Genomic DNA, 24,958 nt, shown 5'->3' on the forward strand with positions numbered 1-24,958 from the left:
CACTGAGATGCAGAGCCTTAGACCGCTGTGCTACAGCCTGGATTCGACCCAGGGTGTCTGTAGTGCTGCCTCAAGCACTGAGATGCAGTGCCTTAGACCGCTGTGCTACAGCCTGGATTCGACCCAGGGTGTCTGTAGTGCTGCCTCAAGCACTGAGATGCAGTGCCTTAGACCGCTGTGCTACAGCCTGGATTCGACCCAGGGTGTCTGTAGTGCTGCCTCAAGCACTGAGATGCAGTGCCTTAGACCGCTGTGCTACAGCCTGGATTCGACCCAGGGTGTCTGTAGTGCTGCCTCAAGCACTGAGATGCAGAGCCTTAGACCGCTGTGCTACAGCCTGGATTCGACCCAGGGTGTCTGTAGTGCTGCCTCAAGCACTGAGATGCAGAGCCTTAGACCGCTGTGCTACAGCCTGGATTCGACCCAGGGTGTCTGTAGTGCTGCCTCAAGCACTGAGATGCAGTGCCTTAGACCGCTGTGCTACAGCCTGGATTCGACCCAGGGTGTCTGTAGTGCTGCCTCAAGCACTGAGATGCAGAGCCTTAGACCGCTGTGCTACAGCCTGGATTCGACCCAGGGTGTCTGTAGTGCTGCCTCAAGCACTGAGATGCAGTGCCTTAGACCGCTGTGCTACAGCCTGGATTTGACCCAGGGTGTCTGTAGTGCTGTCTCAAGCACTGAGATGCAGTGCCTTAGACCGCTGTGCTACAGCCTGGATTCGACCCAGGGTGTCTGTAGTGCTGCCTCAAGCACTGAGATGCAGTGCCTTAGACCGCTGTGATACAGCCTGGATTCGACCCAGGGTGTCTGTAGTGCTGCCTCAAGCACTGAGATGCAGTGCCTTAGACCGCTGTGCTACAGCCTGGATTCGACCCAGGGTGTCTGTAGTGCTGCCTCAAGCACTGAGATGCAGTGCCTTAGACCGCTGTGCTACAGCCTGGATTCGACCCAGGGTGTCTGTAGTGCTGCCTCAAGCACTGAGATGCAGTGCCTTAGACCGCTGTGCTACAGCCTGGATTCGACCCAGGGTGTCTGTAGTGCTGCCTCAAGCACTGAGATGCAGAGCCTTAGACCTCTGCACCACTCAGGAGTCAGAAAATAGAATGGAGACGAGAGTCAGAAAGGTAAAGTGTCATCATGGTCAAAGATTAAGTTGTGCATTTTATGCACTGTAAATCCCTATGGGGGGAGAGAATGAACAGAATTGCTGAGTTGGCTTTACATCACATTCTGCCACTCAGAAGTCATGAGTAGGGTGAGAAATCATATGATGATTGAGCACAGGTGAAAAAGACATCATAAAATGAACAACCACACTATGGTCCATTGACATAGCAGTGGGAGAGAGCCATCGATTGAGAAAAGAACATGCCCCCCCTGTCGAAGCAGATTGGTCAGACCACTGTGATCACTGTGTTTTGTCTCTGTTAAACTCAGCATGGTTGATGATAAACTAAAGCAAGATAACCTGCTGCCAGGTATGTGAATGGACATATATAACTGCCACAATGGCAGTTATACACCAGTGTCTAAAATGTCAATACTCAGAGAAAATGTGGTTTGGAGAAACAATAAGTGACATAAAAAATGATATGTAAAAGACAAAACAGAATTGATCAAAACATACCATAGTTTAAGACTTCAAATATTAAGAAGACACTTCACAGTATAGTTACCATCACAACTTGATTGCTAAATACTGCACAATTTAAACACTTGCCCCCCAAATCCATCTTCCCAAAAACACGCATAAATATTTGCCTTCCTGTATTATATGCTAATATGTTTATTTTATTCTACAGAGCCTAGGGTTGCAAATGGAAAGGTATAGTACTGGAAACTTTTAAAATTTACCAGTAAACTACCTGAATTTTTATGTAATCTATCACAAGGCATCTAGTGGCCCTTTTATGGTACTTCAGATTATCACAGGTGTCTGTAATTATCTCTGGCCCTCTGTGTGGCCTTATGAGGCCTTATGGTACAGTGCCTTGTGAAAGTATTCGGCCCCCTTGAACTTTGCAAACTTTTGCCACATTTCAGGCTTCAAACATAAAGATATAAAACTGTATTTTTTTGTGAAGAATCAACAACAAGTGGGACACAATCATGAAGTGGAACAACATTTATTGGATATTTCAAACTTTTTAACAAATCAAAAACTGAAAAATTGGGCGTGCAAAATTATTCAGCCCCCTTAAGTACTTAAATACTTTGTAGCGCCACCTTTTGCTGCGATTACAGCTGTAAGTCGCTTGGGATATGTCTCTATCAGTTTTGCACATCGAGACTGAAATGTTTTCCCATTCCTCCTTGCAAAACAGCTCGAGCTCAGTGAGGTTGGATGGAGAGCATTTGTGAACAGCAGTTTTCAGTTCTTTCCACAGATTCTCGATTGGATTCAGGTCTGGACTTTGACTTGGCCATTCTAACACCTGGATATGTTTATTTTTGAACCATTCCATTGTAGATTTTGCTTTATGTTGTGGATCATTGTCTTGTTGGAAGACAAATCTCCGTCCCAGTCTCAGGTCTTTTGCAGACTCCATCAGGTTTTCTTCCAGAATGGTCCTGTATTTGGCTCCATCCATCTTCCCATCAATTTTAACCATCTTCCCTGTCCTTGCTGAAGAAAAGCAGGCCCAAACCATGATGCTGCCACCACCATGTTTGACAGTGGGTATGGTGTGGTCAGGGTGATGAGCTGTGTTGCTTTTACGCCAAACATAACGTTTTGCATTGTTGCCAAAAAAGTTCAATTTTGGTTTCATCTGACCAGAGCACCTTCTTCCACATGTTTGGTGTGTCTCCCAGGTGGCTTGTGGCAAACTTTAAACAACACTTTTTATGGATATCTTTAAGAAATGGCTTTCTTCTTGCCACTCTTCCATAAAGGCCAGATTTGTGCAATATACGACTGATTGTTGTCCTATGGACAGAGTCTCCCACCTCAGCTGTAGATCTCTGCAGTTCATCCAGAGTGATCATGGGCCTCTTGGCTGAATCTCTGATCATTCTTCTCCTTGTATGAACTGAAAGTTTAGAGGGACGGCCGGGTCTTGGTAGATTTGCAGTGGTCTGATACTCCTTCCATTTCAATATTATCGCTTGCACAGTGCTCCTTGGGATGTTTAAAGCTTGGGAAATCTTTTTGTATCCAAATCCGGCTTTAAACTTCTTCACAACAGTATCTCGGACCTGCCTGGTGTGTTCCTTGTTCTTCATGATGCTCTCTGCGCTTTTAACGGATCACAGTGCAGGTGCATTTATACGGAGACTTGATTACACACAGGTGGATTGTATTTATCATCATTAGTCATTTAGGTCAACATTGGATCATTCAGAGATCCTCACTGAACTTCTGGAGAGAGTTTGCTGCACTGAAAGTAAAGGGGCTGAATAATTTTGCACGCCCAATTTTTCAGTTTTTGATTTGTTAAAAATGTTTGAAATATCCAATAAATGTCGTTCCACTTCATGATTGTGTCCCACTTGTTGTTGATTCTTCACAAAAAAATACAGTTTTATATCTTTATGTTTGAAGCCTGAAATGTGGCAAAAGGTCGCAAAGTTCAAGGGGGCCGAATACTTTCGCAAGGCACTGTATGTACAATACACTCAGTTTATTAGGTACCCCATTCATGAAAATGGTTAACTCCTACAGACAGTGAGTCACGTGGCAGTGGCTTGCTATATAACGCAGGCAGAGAAGAATTGAGGCATTCAGTATTGTTTGATTGAGCGTTAGAATGAGCTAAACGAGTCACCTAAATTACTTTGAGCGTGGTATGATCGTTGGTGCCAGGTGTGCCGTTTCCAATATCTCAGAAACGGCCGACAGCCGGGGGATTTCATGCACGACAGTGTCTAGGGTTTACAGAGAACGGTGCAACAAACAAAAAACATCCAGTCAGTGGCAGTCCTGTGGGCAAAAACAGCTCGTTGATGAGAAGTCGTGCAAGCTAAGAGGCGGACCAGAAATATGCAAATAATGGCGCAGTACAACAGTGGTGTGCAGAATGGCTTCTCAGAATGCACAACTCGTCTGTCCTTGTCACAGATGGGCTATTGCAGAAGACGTCCACACCAGGTTCCACTCCTATCAACTAAAAACAAGAAGAAGAGGCTCCAGTGGGCCATTCTACTTCGACCAACACTGGACATTTGAGGAGTGGAAAAGCATTCGATGAATCTCGATTACTGTTGCGTCATGCTGATGGCAGAGTCAGGATTTGGCGTAAACAGCATGAGTCCATGGCCCCATCCTGCCTGGTGTCAACAGTACAGGCTGGTGGTGGTGTAACGGTGTGGGGAATGTTTTCCTGGCACACATTAGGTCCCTTGATACCAAATGAGCAACGTTTCCATGCCCCGAAGAATTCAGCCGCTTCTAAAGGCAAAGGGGGGTCCGACCCAGTACTGGATGGGTGTATCTAATAAACTGGCCACTGATTGTAATTAAATAATTAAATACGATGATTTTAAAATAAAAAGTTGTAAATCATTATCCGAATTCAGTGAATTATATTGGTGTTTTAATATGAGGGTTTCAGTAAATATCAAAAAGAGTGGTGATGATGATGATGATGATGCTGTGCGCATCTATAGGTCATGTGGTTGTGTTAGGTCTGTGCAGCTTGGGTGGGAAGTGATATGATGTTCTGTAAATTAACAGCAATTAGCTTCCTCCTAGTGGAGAAGTCTTGAGTGAGAGGACGCCTGTGAGTCACATGACTAGAATAGCTGTGACTAGGCCTGTTGGTCTTGGTGTCCGGACAACAGAGAGGTAAAAAGAAAGAGAGCAAAAGAGCTCTCATGCCTTCCTCTTCCTCTCCCTTTCCCCTTCCTCTTGCTGAGCCAACTGTTCCCCTCTCTCTTTCCCTCCCTCTATCTTCCTCCGGCTGTTGACCTCTGAGAATGGAATGGAGGGAGGAGGGGAGAAGAGGAGGGGGTGTGGGCAGTAAGTGACCTCAGAGACAGCTGCAGACTTTTTCCTATTCTGTCCGTCCCTTTTTCCACAAGGAACACTTAAAGCAGAGTCAGTTTCTCACAAGTAGTTTCTCAGAAGTATAAGAAAACCTTAAACATACTTTCATTTTGTCTCAACTTGTGGAGTTTTTCAGCAGTTGGAGAAAGTAGTTTAACTTGTGCTTGAAAAGGGAAGAAACTTTTCCCATTCCAGGAGTTCTCACAGAAACACTTGAACTTTTATCTCCTGTGCACACTGGCTCCGTGCACGCCTGCTGTGTGACATTCCATCCGTCTGCCTGCTCTGCGGCACATGGCTCTGACTGTAAGTCCTCTTATAGCAACAGCAGCACTTGTCACTCTCAGACACACACACACACACACACACACACATGCCGTTTGGGCTGTCTTTTTTTAATACCTTTGAGAGCAGTTGACAAGTAACACTAGTGTGCCACCCCCCTCATGTTAACCCCCCTCTCCCGACACTACAGGGGGTAAACTAGCTAGACTAAGGAAAGTCCCATTCGGGACACCCAGAAGAAGGAGAAGGGAGTTTAAACCATAGCTAGCTCCATAACGTTACTGTTTATTGACGTTAGCTTTGAGTGTGGACATTCCTGCCCCCATGGTTCTGGACTTGGGGACTGATACCATGGCAGGATGCCCAAGCGAAGACTCAGAGGATCTGCCGGAATGTGACTGCGATATCAACAGGCAGGCTTTTCTTGGAGAATTGTGCTGGAATTGTTTTGTCTTGGAAAATTACACTGGAGTTGTTTGGAATCTGGCTTGCATGTTCGTTTGCGCTATTGGGCAATTATTTAATCAAATAACTGGTTTTGGATAATAGTGTAAGAAGTTGTCTGCTGTCGGCTGGATACTGGAGAACTTCAGTATTGCAGAGCTTTGTGCACTAGCAGAGTGTGGGCGGAGTAGGCTAGCTGTTGTTGACTGTTATAGATGTTGAGACATTTCTCTCTGTGTTGATGAATAGGCTGTTGTTTCTCTGCTCTCTAAAAGGTCATTGAGGGGACCAAAAACTCTTTCAATGTCAAACTTTCTTTTCTCTGTCATCATCAGTGGGTAACAACAAGAGAGAAGCATGAGATAGCTTAGTGACTTTTACTCAGTTCAAAACATACTGTAGCTGCTTAGGGTGAGAAGCATAAACAGTACATCAATGCTATATTCTTTTCACCTTGTGCAAATAGCTGGTGATTTAGAATATTAGGGATATTGATTGTAATCCGTGTGGGCGGTAACATTACGTAATCAGATTACTTTCAAATTGGGTAACATTATTACAGTTACTTTGTCAAATAAAATGATACTTTCAGAATCATATCACTACCGGACGCGTTTCCATGATCCGATCTCGACTTGCTTCCTCATTTAGTTCTGGGCAAGCTGGGAAAGGCTGTTTGGACAAATGTCATGACATCTGCTTTCCATAGAAATGTATAGAGGGCGCAGCTCTGATCTTTGCTATTGGTCGCTTCTGTGATAGAAAAGCCCATAGAAGTCTTTCCCGCCTAGTGGCAAGTGTGCACTCTAGACATCTCTATGGTTCCGTGTAGTTTACATGTAGTTTATATCCAGAATTGGCAGCTCCAGAGAAAGATTTTAAATGAAAAGATAGGAAATCTGTACAGATTTTACTGGCACCTCAAATTTCTACTGCTTGAGCTGCTGCACATTTTATATAATATTAGCTCAAAAGTATTGTGGAGCTCCTGCACCTAAATATAAATAGTACAGACACCCAAAATTAATACCGGCACCTATTTCAGTCCAAATCAAACACTAATAACTAGTAAGATAACATGTTACTTTCCACACAAAGTAATATTGTAAAGTAACTAATCCCAACTAATCCCAAGTAACTAATCCCAACACTGTTATAATATTTTTAATATACAGAGCATGTATCAATGTTGGGAGCCACTAAACTATGTCACCACGGCTTGTTCACACACTATCATCCAGAATGCAGGGTAGTCTGGTGGTTAGAGCGTTGGGCTAGTAACCGGAAGGTTGCAAGTTCAAATCCCCGAGCTGACAAGGTACAAATCTGTCTTTCTGCCCCTGATCAGGCAGTTAACCCACTATTCCTAGGCTGTCATTGAAAATAAGAATTTGTTCTTAACTGACTTGCCTGGTAAAATAAAAAAGGCAAGATCAATACAGGTGCATCAAAGATGAGACTGAAAAACAGCTTTTATCTCAATGCCATCTGACTGTTAAATAGCCATCACTAGCCGGCTTCCACCTAGTACCCTGCCCTGAACTTAGTCACTGCCACTAGCCAGCTACCACACAGTTACCAGTGGAGTAAAGTACTTATGTAAAAATACTTTAAAGTACTACTTAAGTAGTTTATTGGGGTATCTGTACTTTACTTTACTATTTATATTTTTGACAACTTTTGGTCACTTTAATAATGTTTACATACCGTTTTACTAATTTCATATATACATGTTAATTCGGAAAGAATTCAGACCCCTTGACTTTTTCCACATTTTGTTACGTTACAGCCTTATTCTAAAATTGATTGAATTGTTTTTTTCCTCTCATCCATCGACATACAATACACATAATGACAAAGCAAAAACAGTTTTTTAGAAATGTTAGCAAATGAATAAAAAATAAATAACTGAAATATCACATTTACATAAGTATTCAACCCTTTACTCAGTACTTTGTTGAAGCACCTTTGGCAGCGTTTATGGCCTCAAGTCTTGGGTATGACGCTACAAGCTTGGTACACCTGTATTTGGGAAGTTTCTCCCATTCTTCTCTGCAGATCCTCTCAAGCTCTGTCAGGTTGGAGGGGGAGGGTCACTGCACAGCTATTTTCAGGTCTCTCCAGAGATGTTTGATCGGGTTCAAGTTGGGGCTCTGGCTGGGCCACTAAAGGACATTCAGAGACTTGTTCCGAAGCCACTCCTCCGTTGTCTTGGCTGTGTGCTTAGTGTCATTGTTCTGTTGGAAGGTGAACCTTCACCCCAGCCTGAGGTCCTGAGTGTTCCGGAGCAGGTTTTCATCTGTACTTTGCTCCGTTCATCTTACCCTCAATCCTGACTAGTCTCCCAGTCCCTGCTGCTGAAAAACATCCGCTCAGCATGATGCTGCCACCGCCATGCTTCACCATAAGGATGGTGGCTGGTTTCCTCCAGGCGTGACGCTTGGCATCCAATCCAAATAGTTCCATCTTGGTTTCATCAGAACAGAGAATCTTGTTTCTCATGGTCTGAGATTCCTTTTGCCTGTCATGTGCCTTTTACTGAGGAGTGGCTTCAGTCTGGCCACTCTACCATAAAGGCCTAATTGGTTGAGTGTTGTAGAGATGGTTATCCTTCTGGAAGATTCTCCCATCGCCACAGAGGAACTCTGGAGCTCTGTCAGAGGGACCATTGGGTTCATGGTCACCTCCCTCACCAAGGCCCTTCTCTCCCGATTGCTCAGTTTGGCCAGGCAGCTGGTAAGAGTCTTGGTGGTTTCAAACTTCTTCCATTTAAGAATAATGGAGGCCACTGTGTTCTTGGGGACCTTCAACGCTGCAGACATTTTTTGGTACCCTTCCCCAGATCTGTACCTCGACACAATCCTGTCTCTGAGCTCAATTCCTTCGACCTCATGGCTTGGTTTTTGCTCTGACATGCACTGTAAACTGTGGGACCTTATATAGACAGGTGTGTGCCTTTCCAAATAATGGCCAATCAATTGAATTTACCTAAGGTGGACTCCAATCAAGTTGTAGAAACATCTTAAGGATGATCAATGGCAACAGGATGCACCTGAGCTCAATTTCAAGTCTCATAGCAAAGAGTCTGAATACTTATGTAAATAAGGTATTTCTGTTTAAAAATATATATCCATTTGAAAAAATGTCTAAACCTGTTTTTCACTTTGTCATTATGGGGTATTGTATGTAGATTGATGAGGATTTTTTTTATTTTAGCAATTTTAAATAAGGCTGTAACGTAACACAATGTGGAAAAAGGGAATGGGTCTGAATACCTTCCGAAGGCACTGTGTGTACTGTATTCTACTGTATTCTACTGTATTCTACTGTATTCCAGTCAATGCCGCTCTGACATTGCTCTTCATAATATTTATGTGTTTCTTAATTCCTTTCTTTTACTTTTAGATGTGTGTGTATCGTTAGATATTACTGCACTGTTGGAGCTAGGAACACAAGCATTTCACTACACCCATAATACATATGCTAAATATGTGTATCCGACAAATCAAATTTGACTTGATTGATGTAAGTTCCCTGGCATGATGACATTCTGATGAGGCAGTCCATTTATAGATCAGAGTACTCATGGGCTATACACAGCTGAAATAATAATGCCATATCGTCTGCCCCTATAGACCGGTCAGCTTCCTGCACAGTCACAGTGGTATAGGGTGTCTAAAGTGGCAGAGGCCTGCTAAAAACGTCCAATGGGTAGCAACTTATTTACTTTAATTAGTGGATCCAGTACAAAATGGCTCCTGCCTGCATTCAATACTAGTATTTCTGGTGTGACAGGGAGGGACGATGGGAGAGAGCTGCATAACTTTGAAGGGTGTAGTAGTGTGAATGTGAAGAGTTGACTCTGCTCCTTTGGCAGTTTATAATGGGCATATTTAAAATCAGAGGACATTCTTTCCATTTCTCACAACCTCCATAAACGTTTTACATATTTAGATTGTAATGCATCACACGTCCAAAATGGATCCCAGACAGATGTTATGTGCGGTTACAGTAGGAGTTGAATATTCACATAAATATGTCCTGTAAACATATCCCTAAACCCTTCTGATCATCTTCCACTCCTGCAGCCCTCTCGGTTGCGGACATGTTGGTTATGGTTTGTTGTGGTACTGGGGCCCCCCTCTCTACCTCTCATTCCTACTGGAGGACTAGTGATAATGGGGGAGCTGAGTGATATTGTGTTGTTACAGTTGCTTCTTGGTTGTTGAGTTGTTGTTGTAGTTTTTTAGTGGTTATGGTTGATATCTTCAGTGATTGTATGACTACATACAGTAGGTAAGGTTTCTGTAGTAGAATGAAGTTCTGGTAGTATTTAGTTTGTTTGTATGGAGGGTGACTGACTGAATCTAACATGACTGAATCTCTCTCTCTCAGGGTGAAGAAGTTGAGGGAGACGCTGGTTGCGGTGCAGCAGCTGGATAAGAACATGTGCAGTCTGCGCTCCTGGCTCGCTCACATCGAGACAGAGCTGACCAGACCTCTCGTCTACGACACCTGTGACGCGCAGGAGATACAGAGGAAACTCAACCAGCAGCAGGTAGGAGGAACACACACTCACTCTGAAAGAGACAGACAGGCAGGCAAGGCTAGCTACATGATCAGTTCATGTGGTTTGATTTATTTCCTAAAGTACGTGGTAAACATCTGAACAACTGGTGATGATGCAACAGGGTAGAAAGTCATCGCCCAAGTGAGGTCTTTATTCAAGCCAGTGTTTTTTTCTCACCCACTGTTTCTGTTCCTGTCCTCAACCCTCCAATTCTACCCACTCTTCATCCCTTTCTCCACCCATCTCTCTGCCTTCCCCTTTCTCCACCTCCAGGACATTCAGCGGGATATAGAGAAGCACAGTACAGGCGTGGCGTCTGTGTTGAACCTGTGTGAAGTGTTGCTACATGACTGTGACGCCTGTTCTACGGAGACAGAGTGTGACTCCATCCAGCAGGCCACCAGGGGCCTGGACCGACGCTGGAGGAACATCTGTGCCATGTCCATGGAAAGGAGGCTCAAGTGGGTTCTATACACATACAGTACAGTACACACACACACACACACACACACACACACACACACTGACACTGACACTGACACTGACACTGACACTGACACTGACACACACACACAGTACATACAGTGGGGCAAAAACATATTTAGTCAGCCACCAATTGTGCAAGTTCTCCCACTTAAAAATATGAGAGAGGCCTGTAATTTTCATCATAGGTACACTTCAACTATGATGGACAAAATGAGAAAAAAAATCCAGAAAATCACATTGTAGGATTTTTTATGAATTTATTTGCAAATTATGGTGGAAAATAAGTATTTGGTCACCTACAAACAAGCAAGATTTCTGGCTCTCACAGACCTGTAACTTCTTTAAGAGTCTCCTTTGTCCTCCACACGTTACCTGTATTAATGGCACCTGTTTGAACTTGTTATCAGTATAAAAGACACCTGTCCATAAACTCAAACAGTCACACTCCAAACTCCACTCTGGCCAAGACCAAAGAGCTGTCAAGGGACACCGGAAAGAAAATTGTAGACCTGCACCAGGCTGGGAAGACTGAATCTGCAATAGGTAAGCAGCTTGGTTTGAAGAAATCAACTGTGGGAGCAATTATTAGGAAATGGAAGACATACAAGACCACTGATAGTCTCCCTCGATCTGGGGCTCCACGCAAGATCTCACCCCGTTTGATCAAATGATCACAAGAACGGTGAGCAAAAATCCCAGAACCACACAGGGGAACCTAGTGAATGACCTGCAGAGAGCTGGGACCAAAGTAACAAATCCTACCATCAGTAACACACTACGCCGCCAGGGACTCAAATCCTGCAGTGCCAGACGTGTCCCCCTGCTTAAGCCAGTACATGTCCAGGCCCATCTGAAGTTTGCTAGAGAGCATTTGGATGATCCAGAAGAAGATGATTGGGAGAATGTCATATGGTCAGATGTAACCAAAATATAACTTTTTGGTAAAAACTCCAACTCGTCGTGTTTGGAGGACAAAGAATGCTGAGTTGCATCCAAAGAACACCATACCTACTGTGAAGCATGGGGGTGGAAACATCATGCTTTGGGGCTGTTTTTCTACAAAGGGACCAGGACGACTGATCCGTGTAAAGGAAAGAATAAATGGGGCCATGTATCGTGAGATTTTGAGTGAAAACCTCCTTCCATCAGCAAGGGCATTGAAGATGAAACGTGGCTGGGTCTTTCAGCATGACAATGATCCCAAACACACCGCCCGGGCAACGAAGGAGTGGGTTCGTAAGAAGCATTTCAAGGTCATGGAGTGGCCTAGCCAGTCTCCAGATCTCAACCCCATAGAAAATCTTTGGAGGGAGTTGAAAGTCCATGTTGCCCAGCAACAGCCCCAAAACATCACTGCTCTAGAGAAGATCTGCATGGAGGAATGGGCCAAAATACCAGCAACAGTGTGTGAAAACCTTGTGAAGACTTACAGAAAACGTTTGACCTCTGTCATTGTCAACAAAGGGTATATAACAAAGTATTGAGATAAACTTTTGTTATTGACCAAATACTTATTTTCCACCATAATTTGCAAATAAATAAATAAAAAATCCTACAATGTGATTTTCTGAATTGTTTTCCCTCATTTTGTCTGTCATAGTTGAAGTGTACCTATGATGACAATTACAGGCCTCTCTCATCTTGTTAAGTGGGAGAACTTGCACAATTGGTGGCTGACTAAATACTTTTTTGCCCCACTGTATGTGTAGGAACTCTATTTTATACTCTTGCAAACCTCCAGTGTGTCTAGGGATGCAAAGCTACCGGTAATTTACCAAAGTTATCGGAATCTTCTGTAATTTTGGTAATTAACAGGATATCTATTGCAATCTATGGTAACTTTGGTAATTTATACTTGAAATCATTTTTTGAAAAACTTTTGTAAATAGTAGTCATTTTGTAAATATGTGTTCATATCTTCCATGAGTTTCTAGGAAATAGGCCATATGGTTAAAGTGAAAATTGCCTAATTAATGAAAAATAAATAAATTCCAATAAACAATGCCATTATTTTAAATTAACTCTTTCAACTATTGTCTTTTTTTCACAGCTGCCACCAGTTTGGCCACAAAACATTTATAACAAAGACATAATGACATAGCAAAATAAATAAAAGATTAAAAAAATATATATATATTTCATGCTGAAACTCTCACATTAAACACCAATGGTATTCACTAAGTTGATGGTTTATTTTAAGGATAATGTTTTACAACTTGGTCATTCTATATTTTATTTTAAAATAATCTATATCAGATTTGTTAAATATATTTTACATGCGATAAGGCCACACAGAGGTCCAGAGATAATTACAGACACCTGTGATCATCTGAAGTACGCAAAAAGGCCACTAGATGCCATCTAATAACATTCCATATATTCCTTGAAAGTTATCAAAATTCTGATAGTTTACTGGTAAACTTCAAAAGTTTCCAGTAGTATACCCTCCCCTTGCAACCCTAAGTGTGTATCAAACGTCACTCTCTCATCTTCTTGTAGGATTGAGGAGACGTGGAGGCTGTGGCAGAAGTTTCTGGATGACTTCTCTCGGTTTGAGGAGTGGCTGAAGACCTCAGAGAGGACGGCTGCTCTTCCCAACTCCTCTGGAGTTCTATACACCATCGCAAAGGAGGAGCTCAAGAAGTTTGAGGTACAGGTTAGAGAGTGGTTGAAGTTTGTGGTACAGATTAAGAGAGCGGTTGAAGTTTGAGGTACAGGTTAGAGAGTGGTTGAAGTTTGTGGTACAGATTAAGAGAGCGGTTGAAGTTTGAGGTACAGGTTAGAGAGTGGTTGAAGTTTGAGGTACAGGTTAAGAGAGCGGTTGAAGTTTGAGGTACAGGTTAGAGAGCGGTTGAAGTTTGAGGTACAGATTAGAGAGCTGTTGAAGTTTGAGGTACAGGTTAGAGAGCTGTTGAAGTTTGAGGTACAGGTTAGAGAGCGGTTGAAGTCTGAGGTACAGGTTAGAGAGCGGTTGAAGTTTGAGGTACAGGTTAGAGAGCTGTTGAAGTTTGAGGTACAGGTTAGAGAGCGGTTGAAGTTTGAGGTACAGGTTAGAGAGCTGTTGAAGTTTGAGGTACAGGTTAGAGAGCTGTTGAAGTTTGAGGTACAGGTTAGAGAGCGGTTGAAGTTTGAGGTACAGGTTAGAGAGCGGTTGTGGGGAGAGAAAAAGGAAGGGAAGGAGGGGAAGAGTTTAAATAGTTGTAAAGACAGGGTAGGAAGAGAGATCGAGAGATGAAGTAAGAATGAGAGAGCGTGTGTGTACAGTGCAAAGTGAAGGGGGGGCATATGGGGTAAAGTGAGAGAGTGCAGAGTAAGAGAAGGGGGAGATCAGATTACTGGAATCTGTCTTTGCTGGCCGTCACGTTTTTCCTGCAGTAGCTAACCAGGGCCAATGGGGTCATGTGTCAGTGTCATCCCAGAATACCACAGGCTTACTTGAAACCGTTGTTGGGTCAAAATAATCAACCAATTACACATACTGAGACCACCAACCTTACATTTACTTTGTATTTTATTTTGTATGTGTACAGTATTTGTATAAAATCTTCATTCTGATCATGTGTGTGTCCTAGGCCTTCCAGAGGCAGGTCCAGGAGTTCCTGACCCAGCTGGAGCTGATCAATAAGCAGTACCGCCGACTGGCCAGAGAGAACCGCACAGACTCCTCCTGCCGCCTCCGTGAAATGGTGCATGATGGGAACCGGCGCTGGGACAACCTGCAGAAGAGGGTTGCCTCCATCCTGCGCAGGCTCAAGGTATGATGGGAAATGTCATGATGTCATAACATATGTTATGAAACATGGTGATGATATAGCAGAGCCTGGTCAGCTCAGGATTTATCACATCATTTTGTTGTGAAGATAAAAGAGTAGAAACTCACAAATACTTAGTTTCACTCTGATCACTGTTTTAATATAGTTATTAAACAGACCTAAAACACTGTTTTAATCTAGTTATTAAACAGACCTAAAACACTGTTTTAATCTAGTTATTAAATAGCCCTATAACACTGTTTTAATCTAGTTATTAAACAGCCCTATAACACTGTTTTAATCTAGTTATTAAACAGCCCTATAACACTGTTTTAATCTAGTTATTAAACAGCCCTATAACACTGTTTTAATCTAGTTATTAAACAGACCTATAACACTGTTTCACTCTCTGTGTGTTCTCTCAGCACTTTATTGGTCAGAGGGAGGAGTTTGAGACAGCTAGAGACAGCATCCTGGTGTGGCTCACTGAGATGGACCTGCAGCTCACCAACATAGAACACTTCTCAGAGTGTGATGTTCAGGCTAAGATCAAACAGCTAAGGGTAAGAACCAGTGGAGGCTGCTGGGGGGAGGACGGCTCATACTAATGTCTGGAATGGATCAAATGGAATGGCATCAAACACATGGAAACCATGGAAACCATGATGTGTTTGATGTATTTGATACCGTTCCACTGATTCCACTCCAGTCATTACCATGAGCCCATCGTCCCCAATTAAGGTGCCACCAACCTCCTGTGGTAAGCACAGTGTGTCCCGAGTGTGCGTGCATGCATACGTGCGTGCATTCGAGTACGTGTGTGTGAATTTGAATGCTATATTTTCAATGTTTTTTGAGTTTGAATGAACTCTCTATGACGGCTTGGCAATTTAACTATCTGACTTGGTCTCCTCCTGTGCTGAATGTAACTAGTATCCTCCCATGACGGATTTAACTGGCATAACAAATAGAGATAAAAGCATTTCCCCGATTCCCCTTGGATACATACTGAAACGTCTAACCCCTGACCTTTGCCCTCTGTGTGTGTGTGTTCAGGCGTTCCAGCAGGAGATCTCTCTGAACACAGGGCAGATTGAGCTGGTGTTCAGGCAGGGGGAGGCCCTGATAGAGAAGAGTGAGCCTCTGGATGGTGCTGTTCTAGAGGAGGAACTGGAGGAGCTACAGAGGTACTGGCAGGAGGTGTTTGGACGTGTCGACAGATACTACAAGAAGCTGACACGCCTGCCTGTGAGTAATGTCTTTTGCTTACAGAACACACACACACACTACAAGAAGATATGGGCCATTTGCCAATATGATATAACTATCATAACCTCGTACACACACCTAGCACGCGCATACAAACGTACACACTCACTCCCCCTCTCCTTCCCTTCAGCTTGCCGATGATGAACTAGACTGTTCTGACCGAGATCTGGACATGGACGAGTCGGCTGATCTCTCTGACCTGCAGTGGGGTGACTCCTCTCTCCCCTGCCCCTCAAGTCTCCCCACCTCGGGCTCTGTCCTCCCCCCACAGGCGGACCGCTCGGGCCGGGACACCCCAGCCAGCATGGACTCTATCCCACTGGAGTGGGACCACGACTACGACCTGAGCCGGGGGCTTGAGAGTGCTGGAGGGCGGGGTCTGGGGTCAGAAAGGGGCAGAGGACAGGAGCAGGAGGAGGAGTACCTCAGGTCGGCTGCCGCTGTGTTGTCAGGTTAGTATAATACTACTACAGACTGCCGCTGTGTTGTCAGGTTGGTATAATACTACTACAGACTGCCGCTGTGTTGTCAGGTTGGTATAATACTACTACAGACTGCCGCTGTGTTGTCAGGTTGGTATAATACTACTACAGACTGCCGCTGTGTTGTCAGGTTGGTATAATACTACTACAGACTGCCGCTGTGTTGTCAGGTTGGTATAATACTACTACAGACTGCCGCTGTGTTGTCAGGTTGGTATAATACTACTACAGACTGCCGCTGTGTTGTCAGGTTGGTATAATACTACTACAGACTGCCGCTGTGTTGTCAGGTTGGTATAATACTACTACAGACTGCCGCTGTGTTGTCAGGTTGGTAGAATACTACTACAGACTGCCGCTGTGTTGTCAGGTTGGTATAATACTACTACAGACTGCCGCTGTGTTGTCAGGTTGGTATAATACTACTACAGACTGCCGCTGTGTTGTCAGGTTGGTATAATACTACTACAGACTGCCGCTGTGTTGTCAGGTTGGTATAATACTACTACAGACTGCCGCTGTGTTGTCAGGTTGGTATAATACTACTACAGACTGCCGCTGTGTTGTCAGGTTGGTATAATACTATTACAGACTGCCGCTGTGTTGTCAGGTTGGTATAATACTACTACAGACTGCCGCTGTGTTGTCAGGTTGGTAGAATACTACTACAGACTGCCGCTGTGTTGTCAGGTTGGTAGAATACTACTACAGACTGCCGCTGTGTTGTCAGGTTGGTATAATACTACTACAGACTGCCGCTGTGTTGTCAGGTTGGTATAATACTACTACAGACTGCCGCTGTGTTGTCAGGTTGGTATAATACTACTACAGACTGCCGCTGTGTTGTCAGGTTGGTATAATACTATTACAGACTGCCGCTGGAGATCAGATCAATACTTTATTGATAAGTGTTTTATTGATGTCCAAGGGGAATTCACTGTTATACAAACAACAAAAATAATAACAAGGATATACTGCAAGAAGTTCTCCCATCAAAGTGATCGTTTACTTAGGATATTTGTAGCATTTAAAAAGCCCATGCATCTACACCAGCATTAAATAGATTACCAGTTCTCAAACATGTGAAATTAAGAGTAATAGGATGAAAAAAGCATACAATTAAACCTATGCACACTACATAATTGTCCAATGTCCCTTGTTCTAATTGTGAGGACTGTGCATATCTCTCTATTGCAGATGTAGTTATACCAGAAAGCCCAGAGGCCTATATAAAACTGACAGAGAGCACACTGAGATCCTCCTCTGGTAGGCAACTAGCCACACTAGCATGCTAACGTGCTTAAGCACAAATACCATATAATTTACCATAGCATGTTAATAAAGTATGATGAGCAAACAAGGCATATGTGTAATTTATCATCGCATGTCAATAACATATCACAAAACTAAATATACTAACATGCCTGTTCAACTGCGGTAAATTAACATAGCATGCATCATTCACCATTCACCATTGTTGCATGCACAATCATCATTCAAGAATGTATACACCGTATAAGAATGTATCCACCGTATAAGAATGTATACACCATATAATAATGTATACACCATATAAGAATGTATACACCATATAAGAATGTATACACAATAGCATGCTAAAGCACTTTTCCATTCATCTTTATTGGTATCACATCACGCAACTGATCATATAAACCACCTACTTTTCCTTCTTTGTTTGCAGTTTTTCAACACTGACTAACTTTTAACATTGCTTGTTTTTTCCATTATGAGCATGTTCTCAAAGGTGGACCAGTCTGCCAGTATCTACCACTACTGTTTGTCAAAATGAAATTGTAGACTGGCAAAAAACAAACCCCCAGAGAATTCTCTCTCCCCGTTGGCTGACCCCCTCCTGACCCCACAGGTGAGCCAGGTCAGCTGGAGGCCCACCTGAGACAGTTGGACCAGGCTGTGGACTCTGTCCAGCAGGGAGAGGCGGCTGCCTGCGGTGGCCAGGCCAGCACCAGCCCTGAGCTGGACTCGACTTACATGGGCTATGTGAGGGCTTTCTCTCTTAGAAAATCTCCTAGTAATAGCATGGCTAAAACTGTAAGAAATATACAGAAAAACCCAAATGTCATGTCGTAGCATGGTAACACTATGTTCCCTGTCTGTTGTAGATGCGTCTGATGGGAGAGTGTCGGGGCAGTATAGATGCAGTGAAGAGGGCTGGAGGACAGCTGACTGAGGAGGATGATGACATGCCAGGACTCACCAACCCCACCAGCACAGACAGCCAGAGTGCAGGTTGGTGATACACACACACACATACACACACTCTCTCTCGCTTATTATAATCAATAATGAGGGATGAGTCAACTGAAACTGTGTTACTTCTCTTCCCAAGGTGTGATTGAGCGCTGGGAGCTGATCCAGGCTCGGTCTCTGAGGGACAAACACAGACAGAAGCAGAACCTGCAGCAGTGTCACCAGCTGATCTCAGACCTGCAGACCATGAGGGCATGGCTGTGCGAGGCAGAGGCAGAGCTGGGACAGCTACGGGTGCTAGACCTCAGCACAGACATACACACCATCCAACAGAGGATCAGAAAGCTCAAGGTGTGTGTGCGTGCATCTTATGTATACCATTTGCATCTATGTGCCACATGATACCCATGGTCTCTATGATTTCCCATACCCATGTACAGTGTAATCACGAGCCTGGTGGTCCAGTGCCCAGGCAGAGACCTATATAGTACAAACACATCACCCCAGCTGTTGTAGTCTGTAACACATCACCCCAGCTGCTGTAGTCTGTTACACATCAGCCCAGCTGCTATAGTCTGTTACACATCAGCCCAGCTGCTATAGTCTGTTACACATCACCCCAGCTGCTGTAGTCTGTTACACATCACCCCAGCTACTGTAGTCTGTTACACATCACCCCAGCTACTGTAGCCTGTAACACATCAGACCAGCTGCTCTAGTCTGTTACACATCGGACCAGCTGCTATAGTCTGTTACACATCACCCCAGCTACTGTAGTCTGTAACACATCACCCCAGCTGCTGTAGTCTGTTACACATCAGCCCAGCTGCTATAGTCTGTTACACATCAGCCCAGCTGCTATAGTCTGTTACACATCACCCCAGCTGCTGTAGTCTGTTACACATCACCCCAGCTACTGTAGTCTGTTACACATCACCCCAGCTACTGTAGCCTGTAACACATCAGACCAGCTGCTCTAGTCTGTTACACATCGGACCAGCTGCTATAGTCTGTTACACATCACCCCAGCTACTGTAGTCTGTTACACATCACCCCAGCTGCTATAGTCTGTTACACATCAGCCCAGCTGCTATAGTCTGTTACACATCACCCCAGCTGCTGTAGCCTGTAACACATCAGACCAGCTGCTGTAGTCTGTAACACATGACGCAGCCCAGCTGCTGTAGTCTGTTACACATCACCCCAGCTACTGTAGTCTGTTACACATCACCCCAGCTACTGTAGTCTGTTACACATCGGACCAGCTGCTATAGTCTGTTACACATCACCCCAGCTACTGTAGTCTGTTACACATCGGACCAGCTGCTATAGTCTGTTACACATCACCCCAGCTACTGTAGTCTGTTACACATCACCCCAGCTGCTATAGTCTGTTACACATCAGCCCAGCTGCTATAGTCTGTTACACATCACCCCAGCTGCTGTAGCCTGTAACACATCAGCCCAGCTGCTGTAGCCTGTAACACATCACCCCAGCTGCTGTAGCCTGTAACACATCAGACCAGCTGCTGTAGTCTGTAACACATGACGCAGCCCAGCTGCTGTAGTCTGTAACACATCACCCCAGCTACTGTAGTCTGTTACACATCACCCCAGCTACTGTAGTCTGTTACACATCAGACCAGCTGCTGTAGTCTGTTACACATCAGACCAGCTGCTGTAGTCTGTAACACATCACCCCAGCTGCTGTAGTCTGTAACACATCACCCCAGCTACTGTAGCCTGTAACACATCAGACCAGCTGCTGTAGCCTGTAACACATCAGACCAGCTGCTGTAGTCTGTTACACATCACCCCAGCTACTGTAGTCTGTTACACATCACCCCAGCTACTGTAGTCTGTTACACATCACCCCAGCTACTGTAGCCTGTAACACATCAGACCAGCTGCTGTAGCCTGTAACACATCAGACCAGCTGCTGTAGTCTGTTACACATCACCCCAGCTACTGTAGTCTGTTACACATCACCCCAGCTGCTATAGTCTGTTACACATCAGCCCAGCTGCTATAGTCTGTTACACATCAGACCAGCTGCTGTAGCCTGTAACACATCAGACCAGCTGCTGTAGTCTGTAACACATGACGCAACCCAGCTGCTGTAGTCTGTTACACATCACCCCAGCTACTGTAGTCTGTTACACATCAGCCCAGCTACTGTAGTCTGTTACACATCGGACCAGCTGCTATAGTCTGTTACACATCACCCCAGCTACTGTAGTCTGTTACACATCGGACCAGCTGCTATAGTCTGTTACACATCACCCCAGCTACTGTAGTCTGTTACACATCACCCCAGCTGTTGTAGTCTGTTACACATCACCCCAGCTACTGTAGTCTGTTACACATCACCCCAGCTGCTATAGTCTGTTACACATCAGCCCAGCTGCTATAGTCTGTTACACATCACCCCAGCTGCTGTAGCCTGTAACACATCAGACCAGCTGCTGTAGTCTGTAACACATCACCCCAGCTACTGTAGTCTGTTACACATCACCCCAGCTGCTATAGTCTGTTACACATCAGCCCAGCTGCTATAGTCTGTTACACATCACCCCAGCTGCTGTAGCCTGTAACACATCAGACCAGCTGCTGTAGTCTGTAACACATGACGCAGCCCAGCTGCTGTAGTCTGTAACACATCACCCCAGCTACTGTAGTCTGTTACACATCACCCCAGCTACTGTAGTCTGTTACACATCAGACCAGCTGCTGTAGCCTGTAACACATCAGACCAGCTGCTGTAGTCTGTTACACATCAGACCAGCTGCTGTAGTCTGTAACACATCACCCCAGCTGCTGTAGTCTGTAACACATCACCCCAGCTACTGTAGCCTGTAACACATCAGACCAGCTGCTGTAGCCTGTAACACATCAGACCAGCTGCTGTAGTCTGTTACACATCACCCCAGCTACTGTAGTCTGTTACACATCACCCCAGCTACTGTAGTCTGTTACACATCACCCCAGCTACTGTAGCCTGTAACACATCAGACCAGCTGCTGTAGCCTGTAACACATCAGACCAGCTGCTGTAGTCTGTTACACATCACCCCAGCTACTGTAGTCTGTTACACATCACCCCAGCTACTGTAGCCTGTAACACATCAGACCAGCTGCTGTAGCCTGTAACACATCGGACCAGCTGCTGTAGTCTGTTACACATCACCCCAGCTACTGTAGTCTGTTACACATCACCCCAGCTGCTGTAGTCTGTAACACATCAAATCAAATGTATTTATATAGCCCTTCGTACATCAGCTGATATCTCAAAGTGCTGTACAGAAACCCAGCCTAAAACCCCAAACAGCAAGCAATGCAGGTGTAGAAGCACGGTGGTTAGGAAAAACTCCCGAGAAAGGCCAAAACCTAGGAAGAAACCTAGAGAGGAACCAGGCTATGTGGGGTGGCCAGTCCTCTTCTGGCTGTGCCGGGTGGAGATTATAACAGAACATGGCCAAGATGTTCAAATGTTCATAAATGACCAGCATGGTCAAATAATAATAAGGCAGAACAGTTGAAACTGGAGCAGCAGCACGGCCAGGTGGACTGGGGACAGCAAGGAGTCATCCTGTCAGGTAGTCCTGAGGCATGGTCCTAGGGCTCAGGTCCTCCGAGAGAGAGAAAGAAAGAGAGAAAGAGAGAATTAGAGAGAGCACACTTAAATTCACACAGGACACCGAATAGGACAGGAGAAGTACTCCAGATGTAACAAACTGACCCTAGCCCCCCGACACATAAACTAATGCAGCATAAATATTGGAAGCTGAGACAGGAGGGGTCAGGAGACACTGTGGCCCCATCCGAGGACACCCCCGGACAGGGCCAAACAGGAAGGATATAACCCCACCCACTTTGCCAAAGCACAGCCCCCACACCACTAGAGGGATATCTTCAACCACCAACTTACCATCCTGAGACAAGGCCGAATATAGCCCACAAACATCTCCTCCACGGCACAACCCAAGGGGGGGCGCCAACCCAGACAGGAAGATCACATCAGTGACTCAACCCACTCAAGTGACGCACCCCTCCTAGGGACGATATGAAAGAGCCCCAGTAAGCCAGTGACTCAGCCCCTGTAATAGGATTAGAGGCAGAGAATCCCAGTGGAAAGAGGGGAACCGGCCAGGCAGAGACAGCAAGGGCGGTTCGTTGCTCCAGAGTCTTTCCGTTCACCTTCACACTCCTGGGCCAGACTACACTCAATCATATGACCCACTGAAGAGATGAGTCTTCAGTAAAGACTTAAAGGTTGAGACCGAGTTTGCGTCTCTTACATGGGTAGGCAGACCATTCCATAAAAATGGAGTTCTATAGGAGAAAGCCCTGCCTCCAGCTGTTTGCTTAGAAATTCTAGGGACAATTAGGAGGCCTGCGTCTTGTGACCGTAGCGTACGTGTAGGTATGTACGGCAGGATCAAATCAGATAGATAGGTAGGAGCAAGCCCATGTAATGCTTTGTAGGTTAGCAGTAAAACCTTGGAATCAGCCCTTGCCTTGACAGCAAGCCAGTGTTGGGAGGCTAGCACTGGAGTAATATGATCACATTTTTTGGTTCTAGTCAGGATTCTAGCAGCCGTATTTAGCACTAACTGAAGTTTATTTAGTGCTTTATCCGGGTAGCCGGAAAGTAGAGCATTGCAGTAGTCTAACCTAGAAGTGACAAAAGCATGGATTAATTTTTCTGCATCATTTTTGGACAGAAAGTTTCTGATTTTTGCAATGTTACGTAGATGGAAAAAAGCTGTCCTTGAAATGGTCTTGATATGTTCTTCAAAAGAGAGATCAGGGTCCAGAGTAACGCCGAGGTCCTTCACAGTTTTATTTGAGACGACTGTACAACCATTAAGATTAATTGTCAGATTCAACAAAAGATCTCTTTGTTTCTTGGGACCTAGAACAAGCATCTCTGTTTTGTCCGAGTTGAAAAGTAGAAAGTAGAAACACATGACACAGCCCAGCTGCTATAGTCCATAACACATCAGACAGGCCAGATGCTGTAGTCTGTAACACACAGCCTATCTGCTGTAGTCTGTAACACAATCAGACAGCCCAGCAGCTGTAGTCTGTAACACAATCAGACAGCCCAGCAGCTGTAGTCTGTAACACATTAGACAGCCCAGCAGCTGTAGTCTGTAACACAATCAGACAGCCCAGCAGCTGTAGTCTGTAACACATTAGACAGCCCAGCAGCTGTGGTCTGTAACACAATCAGACTTCCAGCAGCTGTGGTCTGTAACACAATCAGACAGCCCAGCAGCTGTGGTCTGTAACACATTACACATCCCAGCAGCTGTAGTCTGTAACACATCACACAACCCAGCAGCTGTAGTCTGTAACACTTCACACAACCCAGCAGCTGTAGTCTGTAACACTTCACACAACCCAGCAGCTGTAGTCTGTAACACATCACACAGCCCAGCAGCTGTAGTCTGTAACAAATCACACAGCCCAGCTGCTGTAGTCTGTCACACATCACACAACCCAGCTGCTGTAGTCTGCCACACATCAGACCCAAGGATGTCAACAGACTATAAATAGCCCGGCTGATCTGAAGCCTGGTGGGGTTCGCTAACCTACACCTAGTTTACTGACACCTACTGTTAGTGCTCCTGTACTAGCTCTGCTCTGTCATCACCAAGCCTATTTATAACTACTGTAAACCAGTACTGGGCAGTATGGGTCAGTCTACCTACAGTATGTCTCCCTTTATTATATTTATTATACATTATACTGATAGTGTTACACATAGTGTATATGCACGTGGTAAACATTCCCATACGGTCCAACACGTAACATAACAATTACACAAATACTTACAAACAAACAGCCAAACACACACAGTCACTCATTTATCCTCTTCACTCTTCCAGGAGCTGCAGAAGGCCATGGATGGCCACAAGTCCCAGGTCCTGTCAATCAACCTGAGCAGCGCTGACTTCCTCCAATCAGATCCCGACTCAAAGGAGGCGTGGGAGCTGAGGGACGGGCTGAAGGAGATGAACTCACGCTGGGATTGGCTGGGCTCATCGCTGGAGGACTGGAGGGCAGAGCTACAGAGGGCCCTGTTGCAGTGTCAGGTACAACAAACACTTACATGTAAACGTACACAGTCATACACACACACATAAAAGAAACCTGTGTTATTCTGTCTGTTAATCATGTCATCTCTCTCTCTCTCTCTCTCTTCTCTCTTCTCTCTCTCTCTCTCTCTTCTCTCTCTCTCTCTCTCTCTTCTCTCTTCTCTCATCTCTCTTCTCTCTCTCTCTAGGAGTTCCATGAGCTGAGCCACGGTCTGCTGTTGTGGTTGGAGAACATTGACCGTAGGAGGAACGAGGTTGTCCCCATCCCCCCCAGGCTCGACCGTGAAACACTACGGGCTCACCACAGAACACTCACGGTACTTTCCACACCAATACACACAAACTGTGGGC

The 24,958-nt window shown here is 44.9% G+C and overlaps 1 protein-coding gene across 4 annotated transcripts in view; it reads left to right on the plus strand.

Moving 5' to 3' along the window:
- The window catches only part of syne1a (spectrin repeat containing, nuclear envelope 1a), a 130,854-nt gene that overhangs the window by 100,939 nt on the left and 4,957 nt on the right, over nt 1-24,958 (plus strand). For 3 of the 4 annotated variants that reach the window (XM_064991280.1, XM_064991282.1, XM_064991284.1), the window contains 13 exons: nt 10,112-10,274; nt 10,560-10,747; nt 13,272-13,422; nt 14,345-14,527; nt 14,950-15,087; nt 15,581-15,772; nt 15,924-16,245; nt 17,473-17,541; nt 18,161-18,294; nt 18,417-18,543; nt 18,644-18,855; nt 24,398-24,604; nt 24,796-24,924. In XM_064991280.1, coding sequence (XP_064847352.1) covers nt 10,112-10,274; nt 10,560-10,747; nt 13,272-13,422; nt 14,345-14,527; nt 14,950-15,087; nt 15,581-15,772; nt 15,924-16,245; nt 17,473-17,541; nt 18,161-18,294; nt 18,417-18,543; nt 18,644-18,855; nt 24,398-24,604; nt 24,796-24,924 — 2,215 coding nt within the window. The remainder of the gene's footprint in view (nt 1-10,111; nt 10,275-10,559; nt 10,748-13,271; nt 13,423-14,344; nt 14,528-14,949; nt 15,088-15,580; nt 15,773-15,923; nt 16,246-17,472; nt 17,542-18,160; nt 18,295-18,416; nt 18,544-18,643; nt 18,856-24,397; nt 24,605-24,795; nt 24,925-24,958) is intronic. The other variant, XM_064991281.1, reaches the window with a different exon arrangement.

The sequence above is a fragment of the Oncorhynchus masou genome, chromosome 16 (assembly GCF_036934945.1).
Source record: "Oncorhynchus masou masou isolate Uvic2021 chromosome 16, UVic_Omas_1.1, whole genome shotgun sequence".
NCBI classification, from domain to species: domain Eukaryota; kingdom Metazoa; phylum Chordata; class Actinopteri; order Salmoniformes; family Salmonidae; genus Oncorhynchus; species Oncorhynchus masou.